The 14,495-nt window shown below is 39.7% G+C and overlaps 1 protein-coding gene across 1 annotated transcript in view; it reads left to right on the forward strand.

Annotated features, from left to right (window-relative positions):
- cpne2 (copine II) overlaps nt 1–14,495 on the forward strand; it is a 71,104-nt gene that overhangs the window by 15,242 nt on the left and 41,367 nt on the right. Inside the window, exons 3-8 of the mRNA XM_057836414.1 lie at nt 10,288–10,467; nt 10,577–10,651; nt 10,770–10,841; nt 11,169–11,252; nt 13,108–13,197; nt 13,425–13,523. Coding sequence (XP_057692397.1) covers nt 10,288–10,467; nt 10,577–10,651; nt 10,770–10,841; nt 11,169–11,252; nt 13,108–13,197; nt 13,425–13,523 — 600 coding nt within the window. The remainder of the gene's footprint in view (nt 1–10,287; nt 10,468–10,576; nt 10,652–10,769; nt 10,842–11,168; nt 11,253–13,107; nt 13,198–13,424; nt 13,524–14,495) is intronic.

Below are 14,495 nucleotides of genomic sequence, written 5' to 3' on the forward strand. Positions count from 1 at the left end.
TAGTGTCGTAATTTCTGGACACTAAAGTGCTTCTGGCTATAAGCCATGTCTCCCAAATTGTGCGAAATTAAAGAAAAATCCATATATTCGCTGTATCTGACTATAGGCCGCAGGTGTTCATGTCTTAATATGGGATATTTACATAATGTTACACGGAAATATTCGATTTATCAAAAAGATCTTTATTAACCAAATAAACACAGTTACGTTTTCATTCATATGCAGCGGCCTGTCACACATGTCCAACTCATGTTCTCTCAAAGCCAAAAAAACAAAGAAACACACACACACACACACAAAAAAACCTACATTTACAAAGACAAAATATAATCCACTTTATTTTGACTTCCAAGATTAAAGTGGATGAGGTCATCTTAAAATATATTTCAAATTAAAAAAATAAAAAATAAAAACACCCAGAGCTAAATATATAAATTATTAAAGGAAGGAGAGAATAAATTAAATTTACTTCATTGCTGCTACACACTTGTTCTGAAGTTGCTTTCCATTGATGTCCGGCGTCACATTGAGTACAGTGCATTTGAGCCCACGCTCGAGTAGTTTGATCAAGTGAACAGTATGCAAAAAGTAGTATTTAAATGCATACATGTGCATTTGCTGTGGTTTAGTACAATACCCTTAATAGTAATAGCCTTGTAAAGAGCTTTACCAGTTTCATCAAGAATGGAATCGTTGTTTGTTGCTGTTGTGAACTACAGTACAGTTCCACACAAACGTACATCAAGATCTCATTTAGCTTAGCAATTGAAGGCGTGAGACCCATTGTTCGAGTGTCCCAAACGTAAAAAAAAAATCGCATTTTTCAAGGTTTCATCACCCATGACGTGTGTCAATGTCCACCGAACAGAATGCTATGATGACACTAGCACCTATGCATTCAGAGTTTGCCACGAACTGCCACCGGGAACGCACCCTCTTATGTGGTTTCAGAATTGGCACCTTTCTAACTAAAGTTCTCGAGCATCCGGGGAGATAGAACCAATGCCAAGGCAAAGGGCAGCATCCGGGGACATAGAACCAATGCCAAGGCAAATGGCATTAATTGGAAAATAATGAAATAAAATAATATCCGTCCATCCATCCATCTTCTGCCCCTTAATCCAGAGTCAGGTCGCGGGGGCATCAGCTTTTGCTGGGAAGCCCAGACGTCCCTCTCCCCAGCCACTTCAACCAGCTCCTCCGGCGGGATCTCAAGGCTTTGCCAGGCCAGCCGAGAGACATGGTCTCTCCAGCATGTCCTGGGTCGTCCCCGGGGCCTGGAATACCTCGCCAGGGCGGCATCCAGGAGGCATCCTAACCAGATGCCCGAGCCACCTCAACTGGCTCCTCTCAACGCGGAGGAGTAGCGACTTGACACCAAGTGCCTCCCTGATGACGGCGCTTCTCACCCTATCTGGAAACTCATTTCCGCCGCTTGTATCCAGGATTTTGTTCCTTCGGTCATGACCCACAGCTCGTGACCATAGGTGAGGGTAGGAACGTAGATCGACTGCTAAATCGAGAGCTTCGCATTTCAGCTCAGCTCCTACTTCACCACTACGGATCTGTGCAACGTCTGCATCACTGCAGACGCTGCACCGATCCCCAAGATACTTGAACTCCTCCACTTGGGGCAGGATCTCATCCCCAGGGGACACGCCACCCTTTTCGGAATAATACCATGGTCTCGGATTTGGAGGTGCTGATCTTCATTCCAACAGCTTCACACTCGGCTGCGTACCACTCCATTGAGAGTTGGAGGTCACAGCTTGATGAAGCCAACAGCACCACATCATCTCTAAAATGCAGAGATGTAATGCTGAGGCCACAAAGCCAGACCCCCTCAATGCTTCGGCTGCGCCTAGAAATTCTTCCCATAAAAATTATGAGCAGAATCGGTGACAAAGGGCAGCCTTGGCGGAGTCCAATCAGCACTGGGAATGAATTCGACTTACTGCTGGCAATGTGGACCAAACTCTGACACCAGGATCCAGGTTTCCCTTGGCCTGACGCAGGTTACCGGGGCCCCACTCTGGAGCCAGGCCTGAAGGTGGGGCTCGAAGGCAAGAGTATGGTGGCTGGGCCTGTACCCATGGGTCTCGGCCGGGCACAACCCGAAAAGGCAACGTGGGTCCCCCTTCCAATGGGCTCCCCACCTCAGAAGCTAACTCTTGGGACAAATAAAATAAAAAAATAAAAATAAAAAATGAAATAAAAAATGAATTGCATACATGTATTTTTCGGTTTTCGGCTAAGAGGTCAATATGCGGTTTTCGGTTTCGGACAAGAATTTTGCTTTCGGTACACCCCTAATGTGTTTGATTATGTTTAGTAATAACTGCAAAAAATAGCAATCTTAATTTTTTAAAGGCTGATGTGGAGGCGGTATAATTATGTACATTCCAATTTGAGATCAATCACAGGTGATCATATAACAATTAAATTACAGTATGAGTTCCTGCATTAAACACTACTTATATACTATGAGACTACCTAGAATTTACAGAAAAATAAATCAGAAATTTTGAATAATAAATATCTAGTAAATATAAAAAATATCTTACCTGCGGCATAAATTTTCTTCTCGGTCATGACTGGCTGCACCACAGAGCATCAATACATATTAATTTCAGTGAAAACCCTCTTACAAATGTGGCACAAATGTACAACACTTAAACACTACGTGTGATTAGATGTCTCGCCTCCTCACCGGCTGTCAGTTGCTAACGTCTCTAAAAGCTGCTGCCACGATTTTCCAGATAGAGGACATGTCAGGGCACGTCTCTGTTAATCATGTGAACAAGTGTAGCTGGTCAAGAGATGTAGTTTGTGTATGTTATTATGTCGTCACATCTTATTGTTGCTTCTGCATGCATCAGCGACACATTCATCCATCCATTGCACATCCCTCAGCTTACAATAGAACCTCTAGCATAAAATGAGGATGAACAATACCAAATAATTGAAGCTGGGAAGCAAAATATGATAGTAAAAAATCCAAATATACAGAAAATGTGTTCTTTGTTTCCAAATATATTGTACTGTCCTCACCAGGACGCTACGGCTCGGTCCTGGCTATACAGCGAGCTAAACTCTCAAATGACAATGCTGGACATCCGTTTAAATTGGTGACTTTATTTGGCTGTCTTTATGACACCATCACTTGAAGAGTAAAACTACAAATAGAAATAATACAAAACAACTTCGTCCCCAATAACTAACATGGCCGCATCAACGTAAATAAATGATAATTAGCTTCTAATACAACATTAACACAAATGGTTAGCATGCGTTCGCTAGCATTAGTCCATCATTCAAACAACTACATAAAAGGCTCTAAGTGTCAGATCGCGAGTGGAAAATTTTGTACATTAGTTTGTACATAGTTTTGAGTTCTTTTTGGAAAATCCTGCTGGAATATTCCTTGAGTGGGTGCGTCCTTCCGTCTTGCTTGCAGCTCCTCAGCGGCCTCCAACGCTTCAGCTTCGGCGGTGGCTGCAGCAGCTTCTCTTTGAAATGCTAAGGCTTCTAGTTTAGCCTCCAACTTAGCTTTCCCCAATTCAAGATCTGCAGTTTCGACTTTAAGCTTTGCTTCGGTTTCGGCGAACGATGCTCTGACCTTCGCCGCTTCCGCTGTGGCACGTGCTCGGATTGCTGCGCTGGACGTGGATGAGCAAGAGCTTCTCATTGTGGTTCTTGAGTGCACCGATGCGTTGTCAGGCGTTCCCATTTTCTTTTAGCACTGCGTGTGCTTGTCGAACTCCAAATGATTCTCGCCATTTCACTGTACTGTCCTCACCAGGACGCTACGGCTCGGTCCTGGCTATTACAGTGAGCTAAACTCTCAAATGACGATGCTGGACGTCTGTATAAATTGGTGACTTTATTTGGCCGTCTTTATGACACCATCACTTGAAGAGTAAAACTACAAATAGAAATAATACAAAACAACTTCGTCCCCAATAACTAACATGGCCGCATCAACGTAAATAAATGATAATTAGCTTCTAATACATTAACACAAATGGTTAGCATGCGTTCGCTAGCATTAGTACATCATTCAAACAACTACATAAAAGGCTCTAAGTGTCAGATCGCGAGTGGAAAATACACAACAACAACAGAAAAAATTATACATACAGGCGCTGCCTCTGTCGAGGTATTTTACAAGCACCAACAATGAAAGTAGGTTCGCGGTTGTATTTTTCTCTCTCTCTAACTCGCCAACTCGCTATACGCTTCATAGCCGTGTGTCTTCTTCTGGTGTGTGAGCGCTCTTCTTCGCGTGAAAAACAGTGAGTGCGCCCCCACTTGGGTGTGAAAGCGCCATAAACCAAAAGGCATGCATTTCGATATTCAAGTCAATAATAAAGTCCAACACACATTGCCAAAGGCAGAACACTCCCCGCCTGACCTTATCAGGTCACTAATTAACATAACCCCAACTAATCAACAGGCAAAAGAAGAACGATTTTTGAACTGGGTCTTTGAAAAGTCTTAGAAGAACCTTGTGATGACACTTTGAGTTGAACCTCTCGAACTCTGCTATCCCTTCCTGGGAAGACAGCTGTCACCATCGCTATAGGCCATTCGTTCCGAGCAGTTTGACAGTCCTTCAGGTAGACGATGTCTCCTACTTTTGCATCTCTTTTTTTCTCAGTCCATTTTCTCAGAGTCTGCAAGGTAGGAAGGTAGTCCTGGCGCCAACGTCGCCAGAATTGGTTCGCGGGCGACTGGAGTTGTCTCCACTGTATGAGGTAGAAGTCTCTTACCGTGAATTCTCCCGGCGGTGCAGGAACTCATGGCGGGGGAGAGAATGAAAGGTGACTCGGGATCATTGGAGACTGGAACAAGAGGTCGAGCGTTTATGATAGCAGTCACCAAGATTAGAATGGTCCGAAGATATGTCACCACTCCAATGGCTTTGTTGAATGCGCTGGAAAACACGCGTGCCTCACTGTGTTTGGCGTTGGTGAGCGCGTTCGGACTGCATGCACATGGAATGTGCAGCTTGGTAATTTCGTGCAGGGATTATCTCCATCTCTCCCATTCTTTCAATTTTGCTTCTGCCAAATAATTAATAATTAGCACAAACGGTTAGCATGCTTCGCTAGCATTAGAACATCGTTCAAACAACTACATAAAAGGCTCTAAGGCTACGTTCATACTACAGGTCTTAATGCACGAATCCGATTTTTTCGTGTTTTTCCGACTTGAGTGAGGCATTAACTTGACGGTCTGAACGTGAAAAGTCGCATAGAACTGGACCATTTCAAATCCGATCTGGGTCACTTTCGTATGTGGTTCAAATCCGATCTGGGCCACATTTTTCCAGACTGTCGCGGCGGTCTGTACTGTCCAGTCTCCCAAATCGAATTTCATGCAGCAATTACGTCATCAAATAGCGAGAGAGACGCTACCGTTGCGGTGCAGCTGTGCGTTATTAGCGCCTAGCTTGCAGTGAACACGGCTTTTGGGGAAGAGCTGGGCTTGACAACAGTCATAAAAAATAAATATGGGTTGAGGATAAGCCTGAGAATGCTCAGTTTTCTCTCTGCTCCAAGTGAGCAATATTTCAACATTGCCTACACGGCCGAGAGTCATGGCAAACTGTCCGTATGTGTGTGTGACATGAACGGACAGTGCGTGCATGCTATCGATCCATATAAACTTTGAATATAAGCCTAAACGGAGATTACTGATGTCTGTTATTTGTGTCCTCCTTTTGAAAAGCAAAATATGATATCCCTGGAATGACAGAATACGTGTGTCATTTGCTTTGACGCTTCTGCGCATGCGGGTCTTCTTGCTCAGCGCGTGTTGGACTGCGAATTAGTGCGCATGCGTAATACTTGAACGGTCTCAATGGACAAAGGCAGTCTGAACGGGCACGCCAAAAAAAACGGATATGACAAAAAATCGGATTCGTGCATAAAGACCTGTAGTGTGAACGTAACCTAAGTGTCCGATCGCGAGTGGAAAATACACAACAACAACAGAAAAAATTATACATACAGGTGTTGCCTCTGTAGAGGTATTTTACAAGCATCAACAATGAACGTAGGTTCGCGGCTGTATTTTTCTCTCTCTCTAACTCGCCCACTCACTAGATGCTTCGTAGCCGTCTGTCTTCTTTTGGCGTGTGAGTGCTCTTCTTTGCGTGAACAAGAGTGAGTGCGCACCCACTTGTGCGTGAAAGCGCCATAATCATAAACTAAAAGGCATGCATTTCGATATAAGAGTCAATAATAAAGTCCCACACACATTGCCAAAGGCAGAACATTTATATTTAGATTTTTTTTCATTTTTACAGGAAATTTGACTAAATGCGCTTATATAGCACTTTTAATTACGCCTTTACATAGAGCTTTGCAGGTCACATTCTCCATTTCATACCTAAATCAGCCTGACTACAGTGGGACAAATAAGTATTTAGTCAACCACTAATTGTGCAGGTTCTCCCACTTGAAAGTATTAGAGAGGCCTGTAATTGTCAACATGGTTAAACCTCAACCATGAGAGACAGAATGTGGGGAAAAAACCCAGAAAATCACATTGTTTGATTTTTAAATAATTTATTTGCAAATCATGGTGGAAAATAAGTGTTTGGTCAATACCAAAAGTTCATCTCATTACTTTGTTATGTACCCTTTGTTGGCAATAACGGAGGCCAAACATTTTCTCTAACTCTTCACAAGCTTCTCACACACTCTTACTGCTATTTTGGCCCATTCCTCCATGCAGATCTCCTCTAGAGCAGAGGTATTTTGGGGCTGTCGTTGGGCAACACAGACTTTCAACTCTCTCCGCAGATTTTCTATGGGGTTGAGAGCTGGAGACTGGCTAGGCCACTCCAAGACCTTGAAATGCTTCTTACGAAGCCACTCCTTTGGTGCCCTGGCTGTGTGTTATGGATCATTGTCATGCTGAAAGACCCAGCCACGTCTCATTTTCAATGCCCTTGCTGATGGAAGGAGATTTTCACTCAAAATCTCTCGATACATGGCCCCATTCATTCTTTCCTTTACACAGAGCAGTCGTCCTGGTCCCTTTGCAGAAAAACAGCCACAAAGCATGATGTTTCCACCCCCATGATTAACAGTGGGTATGGTGCAATTCGGTATTCTTTTTCCTCCAAACAAGAGAACCTGTGTTTCTACCAAAAAGTTCTATTTTGGTTTCATCTGACCATAACACATTCTCCCAGTCCTCTTCTGGATCATCCAAATGCTCTCTAGCGAACCGCAGACAGGCCTGGATGTGTACTTTCTTCAGCAGGGGGACACGTCTGGCAGTGCAGGATTTGAGTCCCTGGCGGCGCATTGTGCTACTGACAGTAGCCTTTGTTACTGTGGTCCCAGCTCTCTGTAGGTCATTCACTAGGTCCCCCCGTGTGGTTCTGGGATTTTTGCTCCCCGTTCTTGTTATCATTTTGACGCCACGGGTTGATGAAGGAGTTGAAAGTCCGTGTTGCCCAATGACAGCCCCAAAACATCACTGCTCTAGAGGAGATCTGCATGGGTGAATCGGCCAAAATACCAGCAACAGTGTGTGAAAAGCTTGTGAAGAGTTACAGAAAACGTTTAGCCTCCGTTATTGCCAACAAAGGGTACATAACAAAGTACTGAGATGAACTTTTGGTATTGACCAAATACTTATTTTCCACCATGATTTGCAAATAAATTCTTTAAAAATCAAACAATGTGATTTTCTGTTTTTTTTTCCACATTCTGTCTCTCATGGTTGAGGTTTACCCATGTAGACATTTACAGGCCTCTCTAATATTTTCAAGTGGGAGAACTTGCACAATTAGTGGTTGACTAAATACTTATTTGCCCCACTTTAATTGCCATCAATTCAGGGTTTGGCATCTTGCATAAGGACACTTTCTAGGCTATGTACAGACTGCAGGTCTTGATCAACAAATCTGATATTTTTGCCAATGTTAGAGCCATAATAGAATTTCTTCACCATGCACTTGACTTCATTGGCCAGCAAGTGAGCACTTTGTGAGGGCGGCTAATATTTTCAATTTTGCTTCTGTCATTACAACATTTTGTTTCAGCTCTGTTTTGGTTTAAAGTATTTCGTGCCGAAACTGGAAAAAAAAAAAAAAAAAAAAAAAAAGGTTATACAGTAAGTCAGCCAAAAATATTTGAAAACTTCAAAAAATTCAGTGCATTACAAATAAATAATTACAACCACGGCGTGCCCGTCTTGCTCATAGGGTCAATTAAAACTATTCTGAATTCAGAATTTTATACCCTAAAAGGTCATATAAAAGCTCGAACAGTGTAATTAGAAAATGCATGAATTTATTTTTATCTGGTTACTCATAAATAAAAAATATTTTTTGGTGCACACAATTTGGTACAAATATGACTACAGTGATCCCTTGTTTTTCGTCGTTAATGTCCCCCCCCTACCCCGCAAACATTAAAAATCCGTGAAGTAGAAGAACTTATTTACATAAAAAAAAAAATAAATAAATAAGTGTGTTCAGTGTATTTATTCAAATTTAGCAGCATTGGAAAGAGATATAGGTAAGAAACATTCCCCCCTCCCTTTTTGCCCAAAACCCTTAAATGTATATGTATATTTCAATAAATGGTGTTAAGCACTGCAAATGAAATTATTATGAGATATATAATGTATGATTTTTACATGAACAGACAAGTTTCCTGAGCGAAATGAGGGCGGTGCCAACCTTGACAATTTCTGCTCTGAACATCCGGTTTAGACAAAACAATATGAAGTGCGGTTGAAGTAAGCCGTGTGTTGACAAAGTTAAAGCTGCTAAATCAAACCAAAGGAACCCACAGAATCTCCAAAAATGGATTCAGCCCGAAGTAGATGAGACTCTAAGACGTTCTATGCTGTGCGTGAACTCCTGAAAGTGCCTATATATATGGCTGAAAGTGGAATGTTTTGATCAGCGACCAGCTAGTAGCTACAATGTGCCAGTGTGGATCTACCTCGCCATATGCCTTAAATCGAAACCAGCAGCAGAAAATAAGTTAAGGATGTGCTTTAAACCTAAGGATACACCTAAAAGATTGTATGTTTGTTCTTATCACTTCGCTGATCATTCATAGACAAAATTATAACAACCTGTGCAGCCTGTGTTAACGTGAGGTGTAGATTGTTACGCCGGCCACTTTAGTGACCAAAATGAGGCTAAATTATAAATAATATTACAGCTGCCGAATGCAGAAGGGCTGACACGGATTTTGTTGTTACAAGAAAATACTACAAGATACTGTATGTACATATAAACACAAATATTATGTCATTCTTTTTTATTGCAGATATTGAACACAATAAAACTTTTGGACATCATGATTCCATTTCTTGTTTTATTTAAAATGAGTGGTGCATTTGCAAAACAGGTCAATAAATCACAATTTATAAAATTAATAGAAACATATCAACCAAGGTGGAGCATAAGTCGAACGTTCCCATCATCAAAGTAGAACGCACATAGTCTCGATATATGTCCATCAACGTACAGTAAGTGTTGTTGTGAGCCACATGAAGTTGTCTTCCCCTGCCTAACAGCGTTTTCCACCTGTAAACAAACAAAAAACTTGTAACACTTGTATTTATGCATTTACATAATTGTGCCATCCTACACGTACTGATTAGCAACAGGCTAGCAGCAGATAGCATGTGTTGCAACCATAGCAGTACAATAGTTGTAGTAAATAATGTTAAACATAATCATAATTAAAATCATCGTAATAACAATATCAAAGACAACAAGTCATTTCATGCGCAACATTTTAGCTTTAGTATTTTTTGAGCACCGGACACATAAAAATGCAGGGATCGGAAGAACATACCTTCCATAACACAAGCGACAACATGGCTACATAAAGACCCGGTCTTTGTGGTGGCACTGGCTTGGTTCCACATCTGCCTTCATGAACATGTTGTCCTCCCTTGTTGTGATGATGGCAGATGGATGCGGTATTTCCAAATTGTCTTTTTTGAGGGATTTCGATGAGTGATGCCACTCCAGCGCTACTGTTGTTTTGGGTAGAGAAAGTCGCGTACCTCGGAAACTTGTCTATACATGCGTATATCTTAACATGCTTAGATAAAACTATACTATACTATACTATACTATACTATACTATACTATACTATACTATACTATATTTATTTTTTTAATTGCGATGGACTGAGGGTGCGACGTTTGAAGCGCGAATTAGTGCGGGATCACTGTATTTTAAATCCTAAAAAAGATACAACTGAAAACTATTCTCACATTTCCATGTGTTTCAGCTTGGCCGGACTGAAACTGCTGTCAATAACTTGAACCCAGTTTTTGGCGTTAAGTTCCACGTGGACTACCACTTTGAAGAGATCCAGAAGCTTCGTTTTGCCATGTTTGATGAAGACAAGTGTGCCACACAGCTCTATGAACACGACTTTTTAGGAGAATATGTTTGCACACTTGGTGTTGTATGTTATTTCTTTTCACTTCCTATGAGCAAATCAAACTTGGGAAATCACATTATTGTATATGAATTCACATGGGTCTCTAATTTGTATTTGCTTCATTTTTTACTAGATTGTATCCAATAAGAAACTTCACCGACCGTTAATTTTGGCCAATGGGAAACCAGCTGGCAAAGGATCCATCACTGTATGAACCTGTACTTTATTTTTGTGTAGTTTGAGCTTTTCTTCTAATTTGGCTATTGGATTGATATGATCTAGTTGTATGCACCTTCTAATTATGTTGTGCATAATTGTTCAAATAGATTACAGCACAGGAGCTGTCTGACAACAGAATTATCACTTTGACTCTGAGTGGGCGTAAACTGGACAAGAAGGTAGGCCATCAGACAAATGCAAATGCACTCATATACAGAACACTATAGGATAACAGACCTTATAGCATTTGGTAATGTTGCTGCATGTTGAATGCATGAGTGAAGGACTAAATGGTTACAGGTCTGAATCCCAGTTACAGTCGCAGGTTTAGTGGAACACATTGTCATTATTTAGACTTGCTGTGGCAGATATGTAAGATTACCTATTCAGCACTGTTTGGCTTCAATTAAGCTTCTTTATGTATTTACCAAAATAGGATTGGTCAACATGGTTTACAAAACACATTAGCTAACATGTGTTTAACATATTGTCCTTGTTCATTGCAGGATTTCTTTGGGAAGTCAGACCCATATTTGGAATTTCACAAACAGGGAGAAGATGACAAATGGATGCTGGTGCACAGGACAGAAGTAGGTCCAGGTTTGAACTGATTTCAGTTCATAAAGTTTTTCTTTGTTAGTTTCCTGTTCACAGCAGTAAGAGACAGGGTTCTCAACTCTCACACATTGAGTGGGTTTCTCAGGCATTTCAGGCCCTTCTCACACCCTCCGTCACAACTTACATTTATCACGCTAAAAAATATATATACCTTGAGCATTGTCATGACACATAATGTAAAAATAATGTAAAGATAAATTAAGTCTAAATTAAGTAATCTTAAAACCCTTCCATTTTTACAATTGCAATCGTCATACTTTGCACTGTTAGTTCAATTTTGTCCGCCTCATAGATGTATTACATTTTTTGAATTCTAATCTATGTTTATTATAAACCAAGTTGTTTGAAAATCGGAAAATAATGTTATGTTTATTTAATGGCACCCATGTAAAATGGCCGATGAGCGACGACGCGGTTCAACTTAAGCCCCCACAAAACCCTCATGGCTCAACCACAGTGATAAGGGTGGTTTTGAACCCTTTTGCCTTTATTTTGTATTTTGAAATAATTATATATATATATATATATATATATATATATATATATATATATATATATATATATATATATATATATATATATATATATATATATATATATATATATATATATATACACTGTATGTGTATGCCTGTTTCTGCTGCTCTTGCACTCCAGGCTCCTCTTTAAAAGGAACTGCTGTATTTTAAGCCAAAACAACTGTTGTGTTTGATACAACAATATGTCTATATGCTGCCATAGCAGATTCATGGTGCATTAAGCCCCCGAACGTAATCGATGTCTTATATTTCGTAAAAAAAAAAAAAAAAAAAAAAAAAAAAAAAAACTTTAATAAATTATTCACTCGCATATTTTAAACTTATAAACAAATTACGTCACAATGAAAAAAATGGTGTTTGTAAAAAAGTCACGGATATTTACCTCATAACTATCGCTTTATTGTATTTTTTTGTAACTGTCGCATTTTCTCTGATATGTTACATGATAATCAATCCAAACATAGAAAAAATTAAAAAAAAAAAAAAAAAACATTTAAAAGGGTCAATATATGAAAAAGAAAATCTCGACCACTTCTTGATGTCTATGATTTGTGCATCGCGACCCTTGTTATTTTACCATGCATGTTTCATCCTTAAAATCCCCCCAAAATCCAGCTGTGGCCATTCACAGCTGTGTCTTGACACTCGGTGAGACATGCTACATGGAGTTTTTGGATTGAAACAAGGTAAGTACACAATAATATCTTGTTAAAGTCTTGGCGTCTGTAATTCTGCTCTTGCGTGCTCTCACCTCCGGATAGGGTTTTGCTGTTTATTTATTTATTTTTTTAAATGCCCTCCTGTTCAAAAATTTTCTTCCCCCAGAAAATTGAGATTTTAAGCTTTCCAATGATGTATCACACATGCATATCGCACAATTTTGAAATTTGGCCAAATTGGAGGTCTCAGAGCGGAACTTCAAGTCACCTGAGTGTTTTCCGCCATATATAAATTGTAAACTTTATTATTTATATTTTTATAAATTAAATAATTTAAAATGATTTAAAATGGATGTATTTAAATTTATTTATGCCCTCGCTGCTGAAAAAGGTCCTAGAGGAAACATTGTACACACAGGCGTGCGTGCACACGCACAGAGACACACTCACACGTACTCTAAATTTTCAAGTTTCAGAAGTTGAGAACCCTGAAGAGTTCTGTAGGGGAAGCCAATTGCAAAACTGGGTCAATGTGTTGTTTCTATTAAAGGTAGTCTACTATTGGCTACTTGTCAAGTTGTGTTTGATTTAACGAATGATTTAGTGCCTGTTTATCTTTTTGACCATAGGTCATAAAAAACACTTTAGATCCCTCATGGAAACAGTTTACCGTGCCTCTTGTTTCTCTCTGTAATGGGGATGTGGACAGAAACATCAAGGTCAGTCTTATGTTTTACAAAACTGAAGCTATATTGTTTATCTCACTAAATGTTTAATGTAATGATTGACTTTGGAATGCTTACCAATTTTTATGACTTTGGTCCAAAATGCAATTGCCAAGTCTGAATATTATCGTACTGTGCATCAAGGTACATTTCCACATTAACTCAAGTGTAAGCTAAATACCTCTGATTAAAAGTATTTAATTTTTTCTACACAATCACAGGTATTGTGTTATGACTATGATAATGATGGCGGTCATGACTTCATTGGAGAGTTCCAAACCACAGTGGCCAAGATGAGTGAGGCACAGAACTCAGTGGAGGTAATACTAAGGTTTTTTATTTTCTTTGATCTTTTTAAGGTTGCTAACTTCTTTAAAGGGTACCACGGATAGAAAGACATGTAGTTCTTAAAAGATACATGTTAGTACGAGTTATAATAATTTGATATTAAAATCCCTCTTAATGTTTTCATTTTAATAAAATTTGTAAAAATTTTAATCAAAAAATAAACTAATAGCTCGCCATTGTTGTTGATGTCACAGAAGGTGACGTCACATCGGCTCCCTGCCGTACTTCCACAGTGTCACTCTTTAATTATCTAAGATAGTGTTTTAAATACAACACAAGGTGTCAATGGCGAGTTTTAAATTATTTAGAGCGCAAGCCAACGAGTGCGTTTTGTCCCTCAACTGTTGCCGTAGTTTCCTGTTTTACTGTGGGTTCATTATACCTTACGTTCATTTGAGTGTGGTCTTCGCAGCGTACGAGACTTCTAATAATGGCTCCCAGCATCATCGTTTGTATATTGTAACTAAATATTGCCATCCAGTGTATATTGTTGAACTAAATGAGTTGCTAAAATGTTTAGAGTTTTACCAAAGTCTGAGTGAGTTGTATGTGGTTTTTGCATCTCTTTGCATTGTTGTTTAACTGTGTGAGAATTAGACCTCATTAATACAGATTGAAGCGCTTTTCTTTTTGTGAACATTATTTTTTGGGACATGAATATTATTTTGTTGTATTTTCACTGTAATAATTTCGCTAAAATAAATGTTTGTAGTGAAAGATTTGCCGAAGCTTATGGCAATAAACGGCACGGTCCATTGAACGCCTGTGTCCGCTTGCCTCTCTCTGCCGCTTAGATCTCAATGTGCAAATTAAGGCGACACTATAATCTTTTGGGCATTAATACATTTATTCGTTTTACGTGTCACGTATTCACCGGGAAGCAACCGGCAGGATGATCAACAATCTGGACATCTTCTTTTACGTGACAAAAATAAGGTAAGACG

This window comes from Corythoichthys intestinalis, chromosome 5 (genome assembly GCF_030265065.1).
Source record: "Corythoichthys intestinalis isolate RoL2023-P3 chromosome 5, ASM3026506v1, whole genome shotgun sequence".
Classification (NCBI taxonomy): Eukaryota; Metazoa; Chordata; class Actinopteri; order Syngnathiformes; family Syngnathidae; genus Corythoichthys; species Corythoichthys intestinalis.